Below are 20,846 nucleotides of genomic sequence, written 5' to 3' on the forward strand. Positions count from 1 at the left end.
ACTTTTGGCTTTGGGAACGGGAGTATACGTGGTCCCATAGTGAAACGCTGGTTCAAACCTCGACCAATATGCTTCTCGGAACAGGCCCTTCCCCACCCGCTGGATCGCACACGAATATTTTTTTATTCCGCACCAGTAGAGGTGTGCGCGGTGATTGCCATGGCGACGGCGGTCGGGATTGCAGGGAGGAAGCGTAGTGCTTGTTGTGAGCGTTGAAAGCGTAATTTGGACTACAAAATAATTAAAATTGATGTCCTTCTTGTGTTGTTTGACGGCCGCTGTTGGGCATTATGCAGTGCTATCAAAACTATGGACCGATTAGTACGACACTTCTGGACAAGTTGAAAACTTACGAGTGAGTTGACCCATCCGCTACGTCGGCGATTTCGCACGGCCCCGTCCCGGCAAGCCACTCTGACGTCATAAAACGGTCCTGACGCAGTCAAGCTGATGAGTTATTGAGGAGCATATTTACCTCATGGTTAAGTCTTGTCCCATAAGCGTCTTTTCCACTCAGAGCGTAGCAATAGTTGCAAGGGGACATGTTTCGACATATCTGACGATTGCCTCAATATTTTCAAATGTTGAACATTTCCTTTGACTTAACTGAGCACCCACACTCGACCAAAAGTTTGTTAACTTCTACTTTTCACTTGATTTCTTTCCTCTACTTTGCTGCAAAATGTCGTCTGTGGAGTTTCCTTTACATGAACTATGCATTCGTTTTGTAAGCCTTTGGATTTTGTACATTTGAATTACTCGACAATGGTTCATTGCTATTGGCGATGTAGACTTAATGCGACTGCAGGCACACAGCGCCTGCAGAGACAGCGGGCAGCGAGTCGACGTTACGGGGCCCAGTACGGGTCGCACTGGTCGAGTTGTGTAGTTGTATCTGTCTATTTGTGGGTGGAATATGCCCCGTTCCTGTGGCAGTCTGAAGTCTGGACACAGTGCCCCCCCCCCCCCCGCCCCCCTGTCTTCAACACTTCCAGTCCGCCCTCGCTGTGCGCAGTCACACTGCACCAACTCCCCCCGTCTACATCACCTGAGTACGCCTCCCTGCTGAGGGTTTACTTAACCTCAGTGCCCCTTCCCTGCGTATAACACCGGAGCCCTCCCCAACTCCATGTATCCAGTTCCCTCACCCCACCCCCACCAACACACACCCCGTCTGCACCGCCTGAGCGCCGCCCCTGCTGTGGGTCTACTTTACCTCAGTCCTCTGCTCCCCTGCGTTTGGACACTTGAGCCTCCCACAACCCCACATACTTGCCCCCCCCCCCCCCCCCCCACCGACACCCCCGGTTTGCACCGCCTGAGTGCGTCCCTGCGCCCCGCCGCCGTGTGACCCCGGTGCGAGCCCAGCCGCCGCTCCAGTCGGCGTCCAGCGCCACACACGTCGCGCGGAATCTGTGCCGGTTGGACGGCGCTGGACCGCGCTGCCGGCCGCCGACGACACGCCGGCGCCATGGTGTTCCACACCCCCAAGGTACGCCTCTAGAGCACGCCGTGGTGTTCCATACCCCCAAGGTACGCCCCCTAGAGCACCCACGGTGTTTCACACCCCCAAGGTACGCCCTGGGGCACGCCGTGGGCAAGCGCCTTCCGCTGCGTGCGGAAGGTGGCAACGGGGAGGGGAGGGGGGGGGGGGGGGGGCGTGCGCGTTGAACGAGGCAGTCTGTGGTGCAGTGGCGCGCCCAGGGGAAGGCTGATTGTGTGCGGGGTATCGTGGTGGATGCGACACTTGGTGAGTGCATGGCATGGTCGGCTCTGGGGGATTTTTAGGCTGGCTAAATGTGCGTCGTGGCGGGTATGGGTACCCCCTCAGTCGACGAACCTTGTTACGCCTCTGATGCTGTTTGTTTAGGGGAAGCGCGGTTGAGTGAGCAAGAGCTACGTGCCGGTATCGTTGAGCGTTATCGGTACGGCGGCGGGTGTGGGCTGGCAGCGTCTGGCGGCGGTCTTGTCCACCGCGCCGTCGCACCGCAGCCAGGGCTATAGCCAAGGGCGAGTTCTGGGGCCACGCCCCTTTCCCTCCCCTCCCCCTCCCCATTGGAGGCAGCTTGGGCTGCTGGGGTTGAAGGGTTCGAGTTCTTTCTGGCAGTACTAAAACGCTCGAAGAGTCTAAAACATATAAACGGGCCGCTGGCCACAGCATAGGACCCGAACCTAAAGAGGTCCCCTGAATTTCGAAATAGGGCCATTGCAGATGCGAATAGGCGGACCCTTGGTTAAAAGGACCCCCGTGACGGGCTTTGGGCCCCTCCTGGGTAACCCAGGTTATCCCAGCCATGCCACTGCGCATCGACCCACCATTGGCGTCCTCCGCCGTGGTCCACACTCCACCGCCCTCGTCCACCGCCGTCCGGCGGCGTGTAGCGGTGTGGCGGCGGCGGGCGGCGGCGGCCGGCTGCCTGTCACCGCGCGGCCCGCCCGCCGGCGGGCGGCGCCGGGTGCCGGCTGATCAGCGTGATTGGCGCGTGGGAGCGCGGCTCGGACGCCAGCCGCCAGGCCGGTGTGGAGTGATCACTCCTCCCCGATGTCCCGGGATGGTCGCGCGCTGTGCGTGATGTCAGCGGGGCGAGGTGTGGAGCGGCTGCTGACCCAGACAGGCGAGTTGTGTTCGGGAGTGGTAGGCGTTGGCGTTTTGCCACTGGCTTCTCTGGACAGCTCTACCGAGTCCAACAGCCTCAGCTGATACAGCTCCTCCGAATTCAACAGCCTCAATGATCCAGCTCCTCCGAATCCAACAGCTTCAGTAATCCGCCTCCTCCGAATCCAACGGTGGCTGGGTAATGGACGATTGACAATGGTTCGCTAGTTCCGTGCGTAGTCTGCTGCGTCTGACCCAGTGTCGACCTCGCCGAGCCGGGCGCGGAGCGGTCTGAGGACCTCGACCTGGACCTCGGCCTTGACCTCGACCGTGCCCTTTGCTCACCAGTCGGATCTTGACCCTCGGGCCTTTCCGCTCCCTTCCGCCGGCTTCCTTTGCCACTCGCTCATGGTTTTAGCGCTTTTCCGCCCTACACAGGGATGTAGGAGCACTTAAGCGTGGTCCGGACAATGTTCCTCCCCGCGGTCGCGACTGCCGACAATGGCCTTCCCCGCGGTCGCGACTGCCGACAATCCCTCCCCGCGGTCGTGACTCCCGACAATGCCCCTCCCCGCGGTCGCGACTGCCGACAATGGCCTTCCCCGCGGTCGCGACTCCCGACAATGCCCCTCTCCGCGGTCGTGACTCCCGGATTAGTTCATGGGTATTTGTGTGGAGGATTGAGCGCTTGAGAGCCGGTATCTCCAGCTGACTCGTGGGGCGCCCCAGAACATCGCTTGGAGATTATGCGATTGGTGCCTGCCGTCGAACCTTCCTCTGGTTTTGGTCACAGTATGCCGTCCGCGCTTTGCTGAGATAGACGTGTTTGGCCTGTTTGGACCAGGGGCGCACGCAAAGTCGTTTGGTGGCTGCATCACTGGCGTTGACCATTGCTCACCCGTGTGGTCTCGGCTTCCACTAGATTGACATTTAAAACTTACGGCTCATCGTGCTTTCAGTCTCACTGCATAATTTTCTGGTAAAATTGTTTGTAATAATCATTTATTGACAGCCCGGCAGTGTTCTTCTCAGCCCTGGGCGCGCCCCCTGTCTTGGACTATGCTACCGCCACCCCCAAAATGTTATGGTCAGCTCGCATTGTTGACGCGGAGCGAAGGTAAACGGACTGCGCGGATGACTAGTTTTCAGTCTGTGACGCCACAACAGCTCGGTTTCTGATTGGCGGTCGGTTTTGTGACGTCAGACTGACCGTTATCGTTACTTGGTCTGTCGCGGGTATATTAAGTAGCAGCCAGTTTTCGCTACTGTTGCTCGTGTGGCGAGGAAGGAAGGCTAGGCAGTTGTTTGACCATTGCGACATTGCGTTTGACGTTCGCGACATCTCACCTGCATTTGGCGGCTTCACAGACGTCCTTGGTTCCACCAACGTCACGCAACACTTCTTCGTAACGTTCTTTTGTCTTTGTTTTTACAACTCTTAAAAACTGCGTGGGTATGAATTCCGGAGTATGAATACACCGACCGGCGTGTATTCATACTCCGGAAGGCCAGAAATATGTACCGCTGGCTGGCGAGCCTTCCCGCTGACTTTCTGTGAACTGAACTCTATTCTTATTACTCCTGTAATGTTGATTTAAGTTCAGCGCGCGTCACGCAAAATCTCCGGCAAATCGGCAGCCCGCATGTCACGCACGAGGCCAGCCTGCACCACTTCGCGGCCGCCAGCGCCTCCGCCCACGTCATCGAAACCGACCAAACACGTGGACCCCAGCACTCGGCTCGCGCGGCGCGCTCTACCGGACCAGCCGTCTATCCGGCACATACTGCCTGACGGTGACGCCGCCGTCTATCCAGTGCATCCGTCCGTCCTGACGCCACCGTCTATCCAGTGCGTCTGCCCGTCCTGACGCCACCGTCTATCCAGTGCGTCTGCCCGTCCTGACGCCGGCCGTATATCCAGTGCGTCTGCCCGTCCTGACGTCGGTCGTCCGCCGGTCCCAGCCGCCCGGATCCGCCGACGGGGGCGCAGATAGTGACGGACTGGTACGGTCAACGGCCCCGAGCATCGCACCGGCGCAGACCGCCGCCGCCGCCGCCGCCGCCGCCGCGCCGCCGCTGGACCGGATTGGTTGCACGTCGGTCCGTTGTTATCGCCGCCGGCTGACCCGGCTGTCTTGGACGTGGTCGGGCGCTTCCGACGCCCAAAGTCGAGCCGGCGACGAGCCCGGCGGCTTGACTTTGGTTGTCGGCGGAGAATGCGTACGTGTGGCGTTCTTGCAGTCGTGGAGGGAAGTTTGTGTGCCTTGGAGAGTGTCTTAGCGCTTCTAGCGTTTGCTTCGCTCCTGCCTCCCCCCTCCCCTCCCCCCCCCCCCCCCGCCCCCGCCCGCTGCGTAAGGCCCAAACCACCCAGACTCGCAAGAAAGCAGTGTAAAGATCAACAGGCAGACGTCTTCCCTCACAGATCCGACCTTTGCTCCCACAAATATTGCGAAGCGTCACCCCCACGCACAATAGCAGACAGGGTCGTATGGACCCAGCAAAGCGACCGGGAAAGTCAAGTGCCTTCTTTTGTTTATGGGTCACGGATAAGCTGTTCAGCTTACCGGAAAAGCCATGCGGCGACGCTCACATGATGAGCTAGATTAAGCGGAGGTGAGACTGAGGAAACACACGCTCCGCTTCGCCCTTGGGAGCCCGTTTTGGGTCTTGCGTGTTTGCTTCGCCGTCTGAGCAGTTGTGAGCGCGGGCTGCCTCTGTCCCTGCATGCGTCTCGAGCTATTTCGAGGCTGTGTGCGATATTTTCCATTCCAACAATTTCCTTCTATTCTATTTCTATTCTATTCCAACGGTTGTCTTCCATTTAAATACAGTACTACTTGCCATCCCAATTTCATTTGAATAGTTTGTTTCTATTCCATTAATTTTGTTACTACAGTTTCCTTTCGTTTTATTCCAATTAATTACAGTACTGCAATTCCGTTCCATTTCAGTAGTGTCCTTCCATTCCAAATCCATGTTAGTAGTTCGCTTTCATTCCATTTTAATCGTTGTTCCCCGTTCCATTTTGATGGTCTGCTTCCGTTCCACTTCAGTAGCTTCCTTCTATTTCATTAGAATAATTTTTTCCGTTCCATTCCAATGGGCAAGACCTCTGTTCCAGGGCCTTGCCTTATGGCTTCTATTCAAGTTTCCATTCCCACACCATGGCATCCTCTCGAAGTAGCCTCGACACCTGCCTGTTACGCCTATAAAGTCCGATGGCTCCCCCAATGCGCTGACACCGGCGTGTTTTGCGGCCATCGTGAAACGCCGCGAGGGACATGAAGCGTGCTTGCGTGCTGCTGGTGTCATTATAGCAGTTCTCCTTTGTCCTATTATTGGTAAGATCCAATGATACGTCCCCCGTAATTTGACCACGAGGCATGGGCATATTATGCCCGTGCCTTGGTGACCATAGGTCATGTCGTTTTTGCACGTGGTACTGGCGTAGGGATCGTTGGCAGTGAAATTGCCAGTCTTCCCAACGTGTTATAAATGTTAACGGTCGTTTGGCGTTGCGTTGTAAACCTGAGTCAAAATCGTTGCTTCCCCTCCCGCCTCCTTCGGAAGCTCCTGCGCCCGTGGCAAGAACGTTTCGGCCGTATTGATCCCACCGATCAACGTCATTTTTTTCTCGCATCGCTCGTGCTGAGGCCTGAAAGGCTCCGCTCAATTCAAGCTGAACGCCATGACATACAACAGCGCATTTTGGCCTGGCCACGAAGCTGTCCCTATCGCCTGCCCGAACCAAGTCCTCGCCTGTCCCAGATAGACCATGGAGGCGGTCCCCGCATCAGCGCTCTCGATGCGATAATCGTCGAGTTTGCGCCGCGAAGGCCCGCTGCGCCGCGTGCCTCCGGCTCTCACGCGGGGCGAGAGTGTTCATGAGGTCTCATCGCCGCAGGAGGCGGCGATTGCTGCCGAAGGTCGTGTCAATGTGTGCCTGTCCGCTCCTCGGAGGGGTGGAAGGGGAGGGGGGGGGGGGGGCGATCAGCGCAACGCTTGCTCTGCACGCGCGCCGATAGAGGCCTTCTGTGACCGACTCGTCACCCCTCCCCCCTCCCCCCCGCCCCCTCCGCTCTCCACGAACACACGCACGCGGCGCGGCGCCGTAGCATGACGCGGCTGAAGGCATATTAGATAGCTGTGCGATGCGGACATATGCTGACCCAATTTATTCCCGCATTTTACCTGCGATCAATGTCCTCATTAATGTAAGTGGCGCATTTAATGGAACTGGCCAAGCTATTTTGCACCGTTCTGGTCTCACTAGCGCGCGCTTTTCTGTCTAGCTGTCCTCTCGTCGGCCCATGCTTAACAAAATATGAATAAATATTAGGGTATTTCCCAACTGGTTTGTCTCATCAGGCGCTGTACTGCGTTACGAGGAGATTTAGCCCACTCTCGCGTACTTCGCGCAGACGGAGTGCGCGGTGGCGGGCGTGTGACCTTAGCCGAGCGTGGCGAGACGATGAAGCAGAGCTGTGACCTCCCAGTCTGATTATCGCCCCCCCCCCCCGCCCCCGCCTCCTCCGCAGTTGGCCTCCGCTAACGTGGTTTTAACGTGGTGGTGACGGGTGGTTTTCGGCGGCGGACGCGGCATTTGTGGTGGTGTTCTGGAGCGCCGCTCCCGTTTTGGCCGTCGTCCGGCGCTGGGTGCCGCTGTTCTCTGAGGGCGGAGCGGAACAGAACCGGGCAGCGCGTGATGATAGAGTGGTAGCGTCTTCGGCACCCACGTGAGGGGCTTGGGTTCGAGTCCTGGTAGAGGCACGGCCCTTGGCGCGTACATGGCCCTTGTAGTCGCTGGTAGTCCATACAAAAGGTTGCGCGACGTTGTGCGTCGTCTTCCTTTAAAAAGAACGCATGAGATTAGAAGGAGAACTCAAGAGGGTACTTTCCGCGACAAGAGGGGGTTAGCTCCCGCGTCATCAGCTGCTTTGTGTTGATCCACGAAGCAGCTGATCGCGGAAAGTGATTACGTCGACCAATTGCCTTCATGAAAATGATTGCCCTCAGTGATTGCCTTCACCCGTGCAACACTGCAGCTCAGAGCTCAATTAAATCGCAGACGGTGTCCTTCATCAAAAAGCGACGTCTTCACACCAAACGCGATCGTGATTAAGCAAATCAAACGTCGTCGGCGTTCAGCGTCGTCGTGTGACGATGAGGTGCCAGCCAAACGCCGTGCCTCCGTGGCTCGTTATCCAGTCTGGTCTTTTGAATGCAGAGTTAGCGACGTTTTGTTGTTGAGTCCTGTCTAGTCTGTCTAGCACGTTCTGTCTCGGCTGAGCCTTCTCTCATCCTCCCGCCTCTCATGTTAAGAGCGGGCTACATGCCGTCTTGTTCAACTTCCCCGTTGTGGGAAGTGTAGGAGAGCGAGGAGGTTGGCGTTTTGTTTCGTTTGTAGTGATGTTTTCGTCTCTTGTCCTTTCCTGTCCTATACTTCCTGTCCCCCGGCCCTCTTCAGCTCTTCTGTCCTCTCGTTCAAGTCATTCCGCCATCTTCCTCCTTGCTTTCTTCGTTGCCAGGCCGTTTTCGATGTCTTCCCATTTCCTCACAGTCCTCCGCTCCTCCTGCCATCTGTTGCTCACCACTGCATCCTACTTGCGCCTCAACCCGTTCCCGCTATCCGATCTCTCCAATGCCCAACCACATTTCTTCATCTCGCCGTGATGGCCTTGGTGCTTGTAAATCTGCCCAAACAATTCATTTCCCGTGATCTCCAACCTCCCTCCCCTTCCCTCACTCCCACGCCCCCCCCCCCCCCCCCTCCCGCTCGTTCAGCGGCTCAAGCTGTCTCAGTTTGAGTTTGGCGGAGCAGATAGTAAAAGTTGAGCTGACATTAAAATAGAAGTTGTCAAAACGGGAGTTAAAGTAAAATAGAAATTTAAAATTGGCAGTAAAGCTGAGTTCACATACAACTTTGGTGGTTTTGTAGGTTTTACAGCCTCATAATCTTCCGATGGCTTTACGACGCTTCAATGGGGCCTTGAGTGTTACGATGGTTAATGTTGTTGGAAACGAACCAAATCAAAACTGCCGGTGATGTGCCTCGAAACCGGCAATCTTGCGCCCGTGGGGTCTGCACTGTAATCGCCGTGGCGGAAAGGTGCGAAGGAAATTTTGGGCAGTGTGGAGGGCAAGTGAAGTTTTTTCTCTCGCGACGAGCATCTTCACATCGCAAGTCCGGGAAACCATATCCGGCTGTAACTGCGGCATTGCTCGTCGCCATCTTGCTTCTGCCTCCGTCGGCAATTCTGCCGCAGAACTGCACACTCCACACGGACCAATACCACGTCATCGCCTCTTCCTTCGCCCCGCGAAATGCTGATGCAGACTTTTTGCAAACGCCTTCGGCGGCGTCTGTGCCGGCGTGGTCTCAAGATGCGCAAGTCATCATTGCGCTCATGTCTCGGGTGACTTGCTGGAAACGGTAGCCGCCGCAGGCCACCTGGGAGCGCGGGTTCACGCGGTGTAATCGTTTGGTCTGTCTGGGCAGCATTGGCCTGGGGGCGAGACGAAGTAGTCGAGATGTTCGCTATGGGAGAATTCGCTGCGAAATAGGTATGGCAGAGTTATCAATGGGATAGGAATGGAAGAGTTTGCTATGGGATGGGAATGGAAGAGTTCGCTATGGGATGGGGATGGAAGAGTTACCCATGGAATGGGGCTAGGTGAAACAACACTGGCGTGACGTCATTTGTGCCGCATGTGCAGGATGTGAGCACCACGTATTTTGGGGATTGCTGGAGAGAGGCGCTTTTTAGATGGTTATCGAAATGGCTGCTTGACTGTTGGAGTGTTATTGCCTTTTCCTAGTCACTTTTGTTAGCGTTATTGCAAATTAACGACCAAATAAATTGTATAGTCGTAGTCTACAAATTGACGTTCAGGAACGCATAAGAATCTTCCGTTCGAGCCGAATGTTTGGGGATAGGAATCGTCCGTTTGAAGCCGGTTGTTGGGGATAATAATCGTCCGTTCGAGCCGGTTGTTGGGAATGTATGCTCACGACTCAGGTGGACGTGTATGTCCACCGCCAGAGCTAAGCTCCATACGCCTTGCACGAGGGCATACAGCATGTACACAGGAACAAGTATACGATCACGCACAGGAATGCAGTCGGAACAGCATATTCAGCTCTCAGAATTGCCGCTTGCGAGCTGCAGCGGCATATCGGCAGCCACATTTTTCGAAATTGCTGTACTTTGTTGCCCGTGGCAGCGTACTTTTCGACAGCGCTTACCCTCGTCAACATTACCGGCAAACCCTGATCTGATGACATGGCTGTTGCATTATTATGGCGCCACACGCACCGTCTGCCACACGTCCCGTCTGCCACACGTCCCGTCTGCCACACGCACCGTCTGCCACACGTCCCCGTCTGCCACACGCACCGTCTGCCACACGCACCGTCTGCCTCACGTACCTTCTGTCACACGTCCCGTCTGCCACACGCACCGTCTGCCACACGTCCCGTCTGCCACACGTCCCGTCTGCCACACGTACCGTCTGCCACACGTCCCGTCTCCCACACGTCCCGTCTGCCACAACGTACCGTTTGCCACCCACACCGTCTGCCGAGAGCCAAGGCTAGTTGTTCGGCCGGCAGCGGCAGCGCACTCCCAGCTTCTCCTGAATTCAGAAACAGTGCTTCGGACCGGGAGTCAGAGTCATTCAGACGGGAGAGTCAGATCAAGAGTCGGATCGAGAGACGGATCCAGAGTCAGATCAGAGAGTCAGATCGAGAGACAGATTAGAGAGTCACATCAGATAGTCAGATCGAGAGGCAGATCGAGAGACAGATCAGGAGGCAGATCTAGAGGCAGACTGAGAGTCAAATCATGGAGTCGGACCAGAGAGTCAGATTGAGAGGCAGATCAGAGAGTCGGATCAGAGGTTCAGATCTAGTCATGTCGTGCCCGTTTCTGCGTCGCAATTTTCCAAAATTGCATGCTTTGCGTGCACTGCCGGAATTGATGGGAGGGCATTTTTACTCCTCCACGCCATGTCCCGTGGACGTTGGACTTGTGCTCTTACGCCGAGAGAAGTGGGGTTGTCTTTACTCAACTTGACTTGACTTGACTTGACTTGACCGCGTTGCATGGCCATTCTCACATGTGCCGTGCAGTCTCAGTTCATTGCGTTCTCTGGCCACTTGAACCTACGGAAACATCCTACGACCCCTGGCATCAGACACCTCCATTGTATGCAGACCGTTTTCCCCAGCTTTCCGCACGTACATAATCTCACGTGGCCCGGGTTGTTCCCTCCTTACCCCACCCCACCCAACCCTTTCCCCTTGGTCCAGCGCCGATATCGGCACCCTGTTTTAAGCCAGGTCCCTACGTTATCTTTGGGCGTTTCAAAGCTCCCAAACAGACGCTGCTCATCGCATGCAATATTACCGGGCCGGTGGGGGAGGGGGAGGGGGGGGGGGGCGTCGACAGGAGGTTGCTGGGTTCTCCGGCCGCGCCTGAAGCTGGCGGGGCGGCGTCGGCACCAGCGGCTGTGAACGCACGCTGCGAGTGTCGGCATCAGCGGCTGTGGACGGACCGCTGCGAGTGTCGGCAATCAGCGGCTGTGAACGCACCGCTGCGAGTGTCGGCATCAGTGGCTGTGGACGGACCGCTGCGAGTGTCGGCACCAGCGGCTGTGAACGCACCGCTGCGAGTGTCGGCATCAGCAGCCGTGAACGCACCGCTGCGAAGTGTCGGTATCAGCGGCCGTGAACGCCACCCGCTGCGAGTGTCGGCATCAACGGCTGTGAACGCACCGCTGCGAGTGTCGGCATCAGCGGCTGTGAACGCACCGCTGCGAGTGTCGACACCAGCGTCTGTGGACGCACCGCTACGAGTGTCGGCACCAGCGGCTGTGAACGCACCGCTGCGAGTGTCGGCATCAGTGGCTGTGGACGGACCGCTGCGAGTGTCGACAACCAGCGTCTGTGGACGCACCGCTACGAGTGTCGGCACCAGCGGCTGTGAACGCACCGCTGCGAGTGTCGGCATCAGCGGCTGTGGACGGACCGCTGCGAGTATCGGCACCAGCGGTTGTGAACGCACCGCTGCGAGTGTCGGCAATCAGCGGTTGTGAACGCACCGCTGCGAGTGTCGGCACCAGCGACTGTGAACGCACCTCTGGAGTGTCGGGGTTTTTGCTGCAATGTCACGAGACAGCCATGGTGGTACTGCTGCCAGACAGCGGAAGCCATCCAACGCGTGGTCATTTTATTTTGCAGTTTATTGTTGCGATGCTTAGTTCCTGTAAGCTTCGCAAGACAGTTGTGATCCTTTGTCGCCTGTGTTCCAGCACTATGATAATATTGTAATGATATTGATTAATAGTGATATGATACGATAGTAGTATAGTAGAATTGTGGTATGACGAAACAATAAGATGTAGAATAATAATATGATAAAATAATAAAAATGAAATTGTTAGCGCTTTGACTGGTTGATGAATGCTGTAGAGGCATGTTGTAATGTGATGCATTATTATGTGTTAAGACGTCAGACATGTTGGTAAAACAATCCCTGAAATCCGTCAACCAAAAACTTCGGGCTTTTATGATGCAAAGCGAATTTGTCCATCGTTGGCTGAACAGCTGTATTTGTGGCGTGGTTCTTACCGTCAGCATCAGGTATGTGGATCCTGATGGATGCATTGTCCCGACTGAGGACATCCAGACGCACAGCTAGAGCTTTGGCAGGGGGGGGAGGAGGGGGTGCAGGGTCGGTAACGAGCCCGCTGATGTCAAAGGGGCCCATAGAAATTGCTGGATTTGGCCCATTTCTAATGCCGCATTCTTTTTTGGTATATTTATTAAATTCTCCTTCTACAAATGAAATAGAAGTCTGAGGCTACCGCAAGACAAATTCTCCCTAAATTTCGTACTTAATGAACTGAGGGAGTCATAAGTTAAACGATTGTATGAAATAAATCGCCGGCGCTCTCCACTTTTGATTGGTGCATTGGGCTCTTTCTGCCCAATAGAACTCAAAAGCTTCGTCAAAATTTGTATTTGGGTTTCACAAAGATGTGAGGAATCCAGCAAATGTAGATAGCGGATCGAAATTAGTTAACAATTTGTATTAACATGGCCGAACCATGCTTTTTCTGCAAATGATTAACATTAAGTCATATTCGATTGTCAATGCAGGTTATCTATCATAGTTTTGAACATGCGCGCTCACAAATCCTGGCAACAAAAACCTCGGCACCAAGCGTTGCAGTCTCCCACGGCCGCGCAGCGTCAGCTCCGCGGCTAACACTAAGTTGTGGCCGATGGATGGATGAAAATAATGACGCATCTGAAAGAAGCATCTTTGAACGCTCTAGGACATGAAATTGTACGTTTAGAAAGTAGTCCACGCGCACAGCGCCACCTGGTTTTACTTGCATCAGAAGTTCTCATGTTTCCTTTCATTGCCAGAGGGCCCCGGCCAAGGCAAGAGGTCTGCTGTCGCTCGTGGTTCCGTCTCCGTCCCTTTTGAACAAATGGTTCCCTAACCGACTCGGGACCTCTTGTTGACACTTGACGCCCTGTTAGGCACTGCGCCCCCGACCGGTACGGAGCTTCGCGTTGTTGCGGGGTCAATCGCAAGTCGTAGGCTCGGCCTTGTCCCTGATTGGGAAATGGGCTCCAAAAGTTCAGAACCGTTCAGGAGATGACTGTTGGGTGTTGGTTTATCTCTGGCCGAAATAGAGGAACGCTCTGTCTCAGTGGCCCCCAATCGGTACAAGAGACCCTCTGACTGACATTTGAGATCAGGGCCCTCCGGGCAGAGGCCTTTTCGCCATCCGTCTGTCCTTCCGTCCTTTATGTAATCTACAGCCAGCACTTCGGCCCTTCAATTCGATTGGGCCCGTGATCTTTGGTCTCGAGAGACCCTTCGGCCCCTCTCCGGACCTCCCGAAACAGAGCCCGTGACCGGCTCAGGGCCACTGGCCCACAGATGACCCCTTTCAGGTACTGTAGGCCCTTGGCCGACACAGGGGCCGCAGTTCTTGTTTCAGGGGTCCATGTTAATGCAAATCGTGAGTCGTGGCCTAGTTGCTGCTTGGGAAATGGGGGCCCCAGGGTTCAGACTGACGTGGAGCCAACTGTTCGGTGCTCGTAGCCCCTGGTCGACTGAGACACCCACATTGTCTCAGGGATCCTCAAATTGTGCAGGAGGACCGCTGATTGATATGTGAGGACATGACCCTGCGGGTGACGATTCTTTATGTGACCTACATTCAGTTCTCCGGGCCCCATGTCCTCCAACCAGGCCCTTGATCATCGGTTGCGTTGGGCAGCCCAGGCCCCTCTTCGGGCCTCATCGCACACTGCCCCTCAACGGCTCGGGACCCCCTTCGGTACGAAGAACCTTGTGTTAGACATTAAGGGCCCCTGACAGTTACAGGGACCCCGACCAGGGTAGATCGCTGGCTCCTCCTTTGTGCCTGCTTGGAAAGTGGGCCCCCAGGCCCGTGCCGACACGGAGCCGACTTTACGTTATTGTTAGTGTGTGACCGACATATAGGCCCTTCTCGACTTTGGCCCTCCCTCTCTCCCGGTCAGCGCTTGGGGCCCCCAGTCTGGCATTGGAGTGTCGGGGACTGCTAGCCAGGCCCCTGAATGCAACCTCCGGCCGGCCTTTCGGGTCCTTAATCTCAGGTTCCCAGGGGCTTCAAGGACCCCTGGGCCCTTAGGTTCCCAGGGGCCCCAAGGGCCCGTGGAAACCTAAGGAGGGGGGGGGGGGGGGGGGGGGGGGGGCACGTGTCCCTTGTACCGCCCTGCCTGCGCTACGGCATGTCTCTGGGAACTGTGTCGGCCGTTGGTGCCGCAGTCACACGTGCTGCCCTGATCAATATGGCGGCGGCGGCCTCCCTTTGAAGTCGTCCCGGGGTCGATCATTGTCAGCGTCCTGTCGCCGAAGCTAGGTCAGTGCGGCGTTCATTGAGGTGTCCACCAATCAACGGCCTGATAGGGTCATGTGTAGCCCGAAATGTGCGACCAATCACCGTGCGTTGCCATGGCGACGGCCAGTCTGTCAAATGAACCAATCGGGATCTCCGGGCAGCAGCGGTAACGAGCGTCCGCTGCCGGTCGGTCTCATTGTGACCACGCGTGAATTTCGTGGGCGGCTTGCGGCACGGGCAGCAGCTGTGTGGCCGGGGCTGGCACGCTAAGTGGTGCTGTCGCTGCCGTGTGCTGCCTACTAGACCACTTGACATTTTGACGTGCTGATAAGCCCTGTTCCCATATTCCGTTTCCGTGAGTGTTGGAACGTTTCCTTGAGTGGGCCGACAAAGCGCCATTTTACGCTCAATTACTGTCATCCAGGGTTACTATACGCGCTCCACGAAAAGTGTGTGGTTGTTAATATTAAACTTGCATTGAAAGTGAGGAAAGTGCATGGCTCAATGCCCCCTTCCCTCTTCAACGCTCGCGCCTGTCCCCTATGTCCCGTCGTACCCTCGTCCTGACCTTTCGCCGTGACCCGTCCCCTCGCCATCGGAGGGGGGGGGGGGCGGCGGAACGTCGGACGCCCGGCGCCGTCTGTAGTCGGCACGACAACCTGTTGAAGCACCGCCATATGTGCCACCACCTCCCCCCCCCCCCCCCTCCGCCGCCCTGTGGACACGTGTCACGTGAACGTGTCGTGACGTCATGCTGACGTGCAGGGGGAGGGGGTATGCCCGGGCGGGCGTGCCACCTCGTGTTCGGTGCTCGAAGCTGCATTCGTGGCAGAACATGGCGTGGGTTTGCCGCAGCGTGGACGAAAATTGATCGTGACCGACACGGTGAAGATCACGCATGTGATAAATAGTTCCCTGTTCGTCCTACATCCAAGGAGACACAAAAGTTTGATGATCGCTGTCGGCGTTCCTCGGCTATTTGGGCATGAAGACATGGCGTCGGTGGCGCTTCTTTCACGCTCATGGTGTCTTGCAACCAGTTTGCAACCAGCATTTGGAACTAGTTGCAGATGTCGGCTCCGTCACGATCAGCCATGCCCTAAGCCGCTCAGGTGACAGGCCTTCCGCTGTCATGGGCGCAAAGTGACCCTTGCAATCGGCGCGCCGCAAACATCGATAACTTCTCGTCGCGCGTGAAGAACACGCCAGAGGGGGCGCGTCCGCCACGACCGTCACATCTGTCACGCCGCGTGGCCAGAGCCGTCACATCGTCACACCCGTCACACTGTCACACCGTCATACCGCGCCAGCCGTCACACCGTCACACCGTCATACCGCGCCGGCCGTCACACCGTCACACCGTCATACCGCTCCAGCCGTCACACCGTCATATCGCGCCAGCCGTCATACCGTCACACCGTCATACCGCGCCAGCCGGTGGTACCGCCCACCGCCCACCTCCCGCCGCCGGTGCGGGGGGGGGGGGGCCGGCAGTTATCAGGGGCGATAGGGCGGCGCAGTGCCTGGGCGGAGTCGGCCGGGGTCAGACGTCGGCTCGCGGTCTGTCCGCTGGTGCTCAACATCATGCCGATCGGCAACGGCAGGCGGGTGCGTGGCGGCCCCTCCGCTGTCTGCGTGTGCGTGCGTGGCGGCCCCTCCGCTGTCCGCATGTGCGTGCGTGGCGGCCCCTCCGCTGTCCGCGTGTGCGTGCGTGGCGGCCCCTCCGCTGTCTGCGTGTGCGTGCGTGGCGGCCCCTCCGCTGTCTGCGTGTGCGTGCGTGGCGGCCCCTCCGCTGTCCGCGTGTGCGTGCGTGGCGGCCCCTCCGCTGTCTGCGTGTGCGTGCTTGTCGGCCTCTCCGCTGTCCGCGTGTGGGTGTGTGGTCGGCGCCGCGTTCGCTTCGAGCGGGCTTGCCGTTCGGCGTGTTTTTGTGTCATGTGCCGTTGTGTAATTGTGTGTTGTGTGAGCGTGGTGTGTGGCTGGGCTTATGCATGTGGCCTTGTCGCATGGTTCCTTGCTGGCACGTGCCTGGACCGGTAGAGTGGGTCCAGGGTCCCATAAGGTTTCATGTCAGTGAAATCCTGGGGTCTTTTCGGGGCTCCGGGCACACTTACGTTTTTCGTGCTGTCTTATGGCACAATATGTATGCCTTATTATACACAATATAATGCACTTCGTGGTATCTCTGGCACAGGCTAACAAAGCCTGCTGCGGCTCAGCTTAGCTGTCTAAGCTGTCCGCTGTTAGCTGTCTAGCTGTTTAGCTGTCTAGTAGCTTTAGTGTTTCGGACAGCCCTTCACACGGTGGCGCTTACCGCGTGTTAGGCTGTGGGAATCTGAACCACTGCAGCAGTGTTCTCGGCGAGTTATTTTTCAAACTCTCACTCGGCGCGGGTTATCGAAATCTGTCGGATAGGCCGTCTGTGTTTTGAGCAGCATTTGGCATAATCCGGGCATTGGATGTCGGATGTGGTAGCTTATGTGGGATGCGAAGCTTATGTGGGGTGTGGGAGGTTATGTGGAATTTTGGAGCTTATGTGGGATATGGGAGCTTATGTGGGATGTGGCAGCTTATGTGGGGTGTGGGAGCTTATGTGGAATTTGGGAACTTATGTGGGATGTGGCAGCTTTTGTGGGATGTGGTAGTTTATGTGGAATTTGGGAGCTTATTTGCGATGTGGCAGCTTATATGGGCTGTAGCAGGTTATTTGGGATACGGTAGTTTATGTGGGATGGGGAGCTTATGTAGGATGTGGAGCACTTTATTTATTTGGTACCGCTGTATTGGCAGGGTCTGCACAGGCTCTGAGCGTGGTCTGTTTTTTACGCGTTTCAGTTTTTGAATGCAGTTGTTTTCCTTACGTGCTTTTCCATATGTTTTTTTTCGCAGCCCATAGTATGAACAACTTTGCAGGCTGGAAGGCATTTTTTCCTCAGATGGGGAGGAAATTTCTCCGAACCCCTGCGAATCTTGGCCAAATTCCTGTGAAATTCCCGCAGCATCTATTATGAACTTCTCGGCATACGGTTTGGCATGCCCCCTCCCCTCATTCCTCCTGGCTAAGTCCCTGTCAACATGAATTTTAAAAAGCTTCGGGTACTCATAACCCTCTTTTCATCGCTTATGTCGCGCTCTACAGTAGTTCGAACAGCTCGGATTCACCATTCATATAATGAACCCTTGCTTTCGTTGTTGTAATGCCATTAAGTGTTAAAATGACAAGGGAGTGATTAGTTCACTTTCACGCTCACCTTGTTGCCCTAGAAACCATTTGGTCGTCACTGAAAAAACAGGTTAGAGTAGAAGTTAACGACGGTTTGTTTCCGCGCAAAAATAATCATAACTGATATGATCTTGATCGCCTGATATGCCCCACTGCCTTTTCGTAAATGCTCCACGCCTGGTCCAGACACGACAGACACGCTGAAAATTACTGGACAATTAACCATAGAATGTAGCGTTGTTTCTGGCGTTTTGTCGCGGAACGTGCATTGGTCATTTTCAATTGTGTGGCATATTCTAGCATCTGGCGAAATGGAAGAACTCGATGCCCTGTACGGCGCTGTATTAAGAGACAATGAAGTGATTATCGTTAGAACTTGCAATGGATGGTTTGGCGATCGCATGAATTTACTGGCACAGCCCCGTTGTGAAAAACAATCGGGGAATGTGAACCTCGAAATGAAATAGAGAACCTCGCGTTTTTATAAGTATTTCTACTGAATTACTTAACTCGCACAGTGAAGTCAGTGGCTGTATCCTGCTGCTGTGCGGACGTTAGTCATCTCCGTGCAGGGAATAATCTGTCAAGCTGCCGTTGGATGCAGAAATGGGGAAAATGCGCCGCGGAAAACCTGTGTCCCCTTCTGTGTAGCTGCTTGATGCAGGCGATTATGAAGTTGGGTAGGAGTAACATTACATTGAGATGGATTATGCCAATTCCTAGTAGACTGTGCTGCGTTCATGTGGGACCCTGAAGTAGCCCGAACTGATAAGTTTGATTCTGTACAGGCTGCCCAAAACCGGCCGAAGTATTTTCCCCTGATACGAGATATTTTTCTGCCTTTGCTGGGTGGCTTTTACTGACGCTTTTTCCGTGGTGATGTCGTCATTGCAAATGAATGGTGAACTTCTGGCTGTGGACCATTTTACCTGTCCGTGACCGCACCTTCGCCCGGTGTGACACATTTTCCATGGGCCAGTCTGCCGTATGTTACTGGTGTCTTGGGCGTTGCACTCTCACTTTCGGGAGGTGGTAGTGGGTGGGGGAAAGGGGCGGGGTACTTGACGACGTGATGACGTCACCGGAACAGGTGGTTACGTAACGGGCCCGGTGTAAGCGGTGGATAAGAATAACACAGCACTGGTAGCAGTGTAACTACACTCACAAAACAGTTTTAAATGCGGCACGTGGTTGTGTTGCTGGCTCACGCGTGGCCACATCACTTTCAGCACGTGTGCTACGTGGTTTCCTGTCGCGTGCTCGTGCCCTTGTTACACGTGTGCCACGTAACGCACGGTCACGTGTCGCCACGTGGCTGTGAGGTCCTTCTACCGACAGCTGTCGGTCTCGGAAGGGGTTATGACTGTTCGTTGCGATTTAATGCCAGCCGCGCATCTGTGACTGGTTTTTGTAAGCCCGGACCATCGACCGCAATTTCGAGGCTTTTGAGCTTCGGATGATCGTTCCGGCTTATTTTAGGTTTTTTTCTGTGGTTTAACCCATTTGTTTTAACAGTCTGGTCAGTACCTCAAAATTCATCCGGTGGGGCGTACAGGATGTCAATATAATGCACGCTGCCCGAATCCTGCCTCTCCGCCAGTACCCTCACGCAGTTCGTCGGCGCCAATCCGTTGCCCTTTGACCCCGACCCAAACATCTGACCTGTCCAGCCAACTTGTCAAGCCTGAGGCGTTTAGATACGGGGTTGACAGCCACCCGGTTTGATGCTGATTGGCCGATTTGCGGGAAGGGAAGGTGCAAAAGGCAGTGAACCTCAAGCCGGGGTACAATAGCATGAAAAAATATCGACCTCCCTGTCGCTCAAAGTGGCTGATTCTTGCCACACGGAGTCTGATGGATCGTGTCATGTGGGTTGACACACATTTCGCCCCTCACACTTGTTACCACCCATGGCGTTTTCATGAACTCTTTGGGCACCCACGCGATCATCGATATGACCTTCCTTCGCCTGCGACTGGCCGGCATCACATTTGCGACCACTTTTAAACGCCCCGTTGTGTTTTTCTTCCGCCATCCGTGCGTCGGCTGGTGGTGGCGTAGCCGTGGTTTGCCTATGGTGGAACAGCACCGATGCCTGCCGGGTCCACAGTCCAGCCGGGGCCGCTACCTGCGCTTCCCTGGCAGCACCAGCGGCTGACCCTTCAGAGTGGCCGTTATGGATGCGGTCGGTATGTGGGCGGCCACATACCGGTATGTGGTGTGGTATGTGGTACATACCGGTATGGCGACGTCCGGCGAAAGACGGATGGCCGTCGCGGCTGTGCGGGCAGCTCGTGCAGGGCGCATTGGTTTTATCGATTCGTGTTCGTTCCATGCGGTTTGGGCGGCGATTCGGGCGGGCCGGGGCGGGGTCATTCTCAGGCGGCATGGTGATTCGTCCTCTCGGTCTCCGGGTGATGTGACGTCACAGGTGATGTGACGTCACAGGTGATGTGACATCACAGGTGGTGGCCCGGCCCGACCCGGACCTGGGGCGATGAGCCCACGGAGCGGGACGTGTCTGTGGATGACTGTATGTTGTAAGGCTGTGCTGGCGTTTGTGGTCAGAGGTCCCGTGACGTCACCACCGAAGTTTATAGTTTTGGTTTTACGTGTCACCCAGGCACGTGCTGAGAATTTTCCTGGGGGTATTAAATTTGTCTAATGTCTAGCGAATTTGGACCGAATTTCTGCGAAACCGCCCAGTTTTTGGTGTAAACCCCTCGGCTTATTGGGGGGGGGGGGGGGGGGCGACCCCTGTGCCCCCCTTGGCGACGTCCCTTGTATCATGTCTCCGCTGATCAAGAGTGGAGAGCTGATTCTGCGACCACCGCTGATCGTCCACCACACTTAGTCTGCACCCGTTTCCGTCAAGCCCGCATCCCCCTCAAAGCGCCGCCTGGCAACCGCCACTGCGCGAAGCCTGCGTCCCCCTCACAGCGCCGCCTGGCACTGCCACTGCGCGAAGCCCGCCTCCCCCTCACAATGTTGCCTGGCACTGCCACTGCATGGAGCTCGCCTCCCCCACACGGCGCCGCCTGGCACCGCCACTGCGCGGCGAAACCCACCTCCCCTCGCAGCGCCACCTGGCTCCGCCACTGCGCGCGCGACGATCCGAACAGC

At 56.0% G+C, this 20,846-nt stretch overlaps 1 protein-coding gene across 2 annotated transcripts in view; it reads left to right on the plus strand.

The window, feature by feature from the left end:
* Window positions 1-1,396: 1,396 nt before the first annotated feature.
* The window catches only part of LOC119104506 (bifunctional 3'-phosphoadenosine 5'-phosphosulfate synthase), a gene marked incomplete at its 3' end in the record, with an annotated part of 47,557 nt that continues 28,107 nt past the window's right edge, over window positions 1,397-20,846 (plus strand). The window contains 1 exon segment of one of the 2 annotated variants that reach the window (XM_037228221.1): window positions 1,397-1,492. In XM_037228221.1, the coding sequence (XP_037084116.1) occupies window positions 1,472-1,492 (21 nt within the window). 2 annotated transcript variants of the gene reach the window in all.

Source organism: Pollicipes pollicipes, unplaced genomic scaffold (assembly GCF_011947565.3).
Source record: "Pollicipes pollicipes isolate AB1234 unplaced genomic scaffold, Ppol_2.1 Scaffold_6052;HRSCAF=7182_pilon_pilon_pilon, whole genome shotgun sequence".
NCBI classification, from domain to species: Eukaryota; Metazoa; Arthropoda; class Thecostraca; order Pollicipedomorpha; family Pollicipedidae; genus Pollicipes; species Pollicipes pollicipes.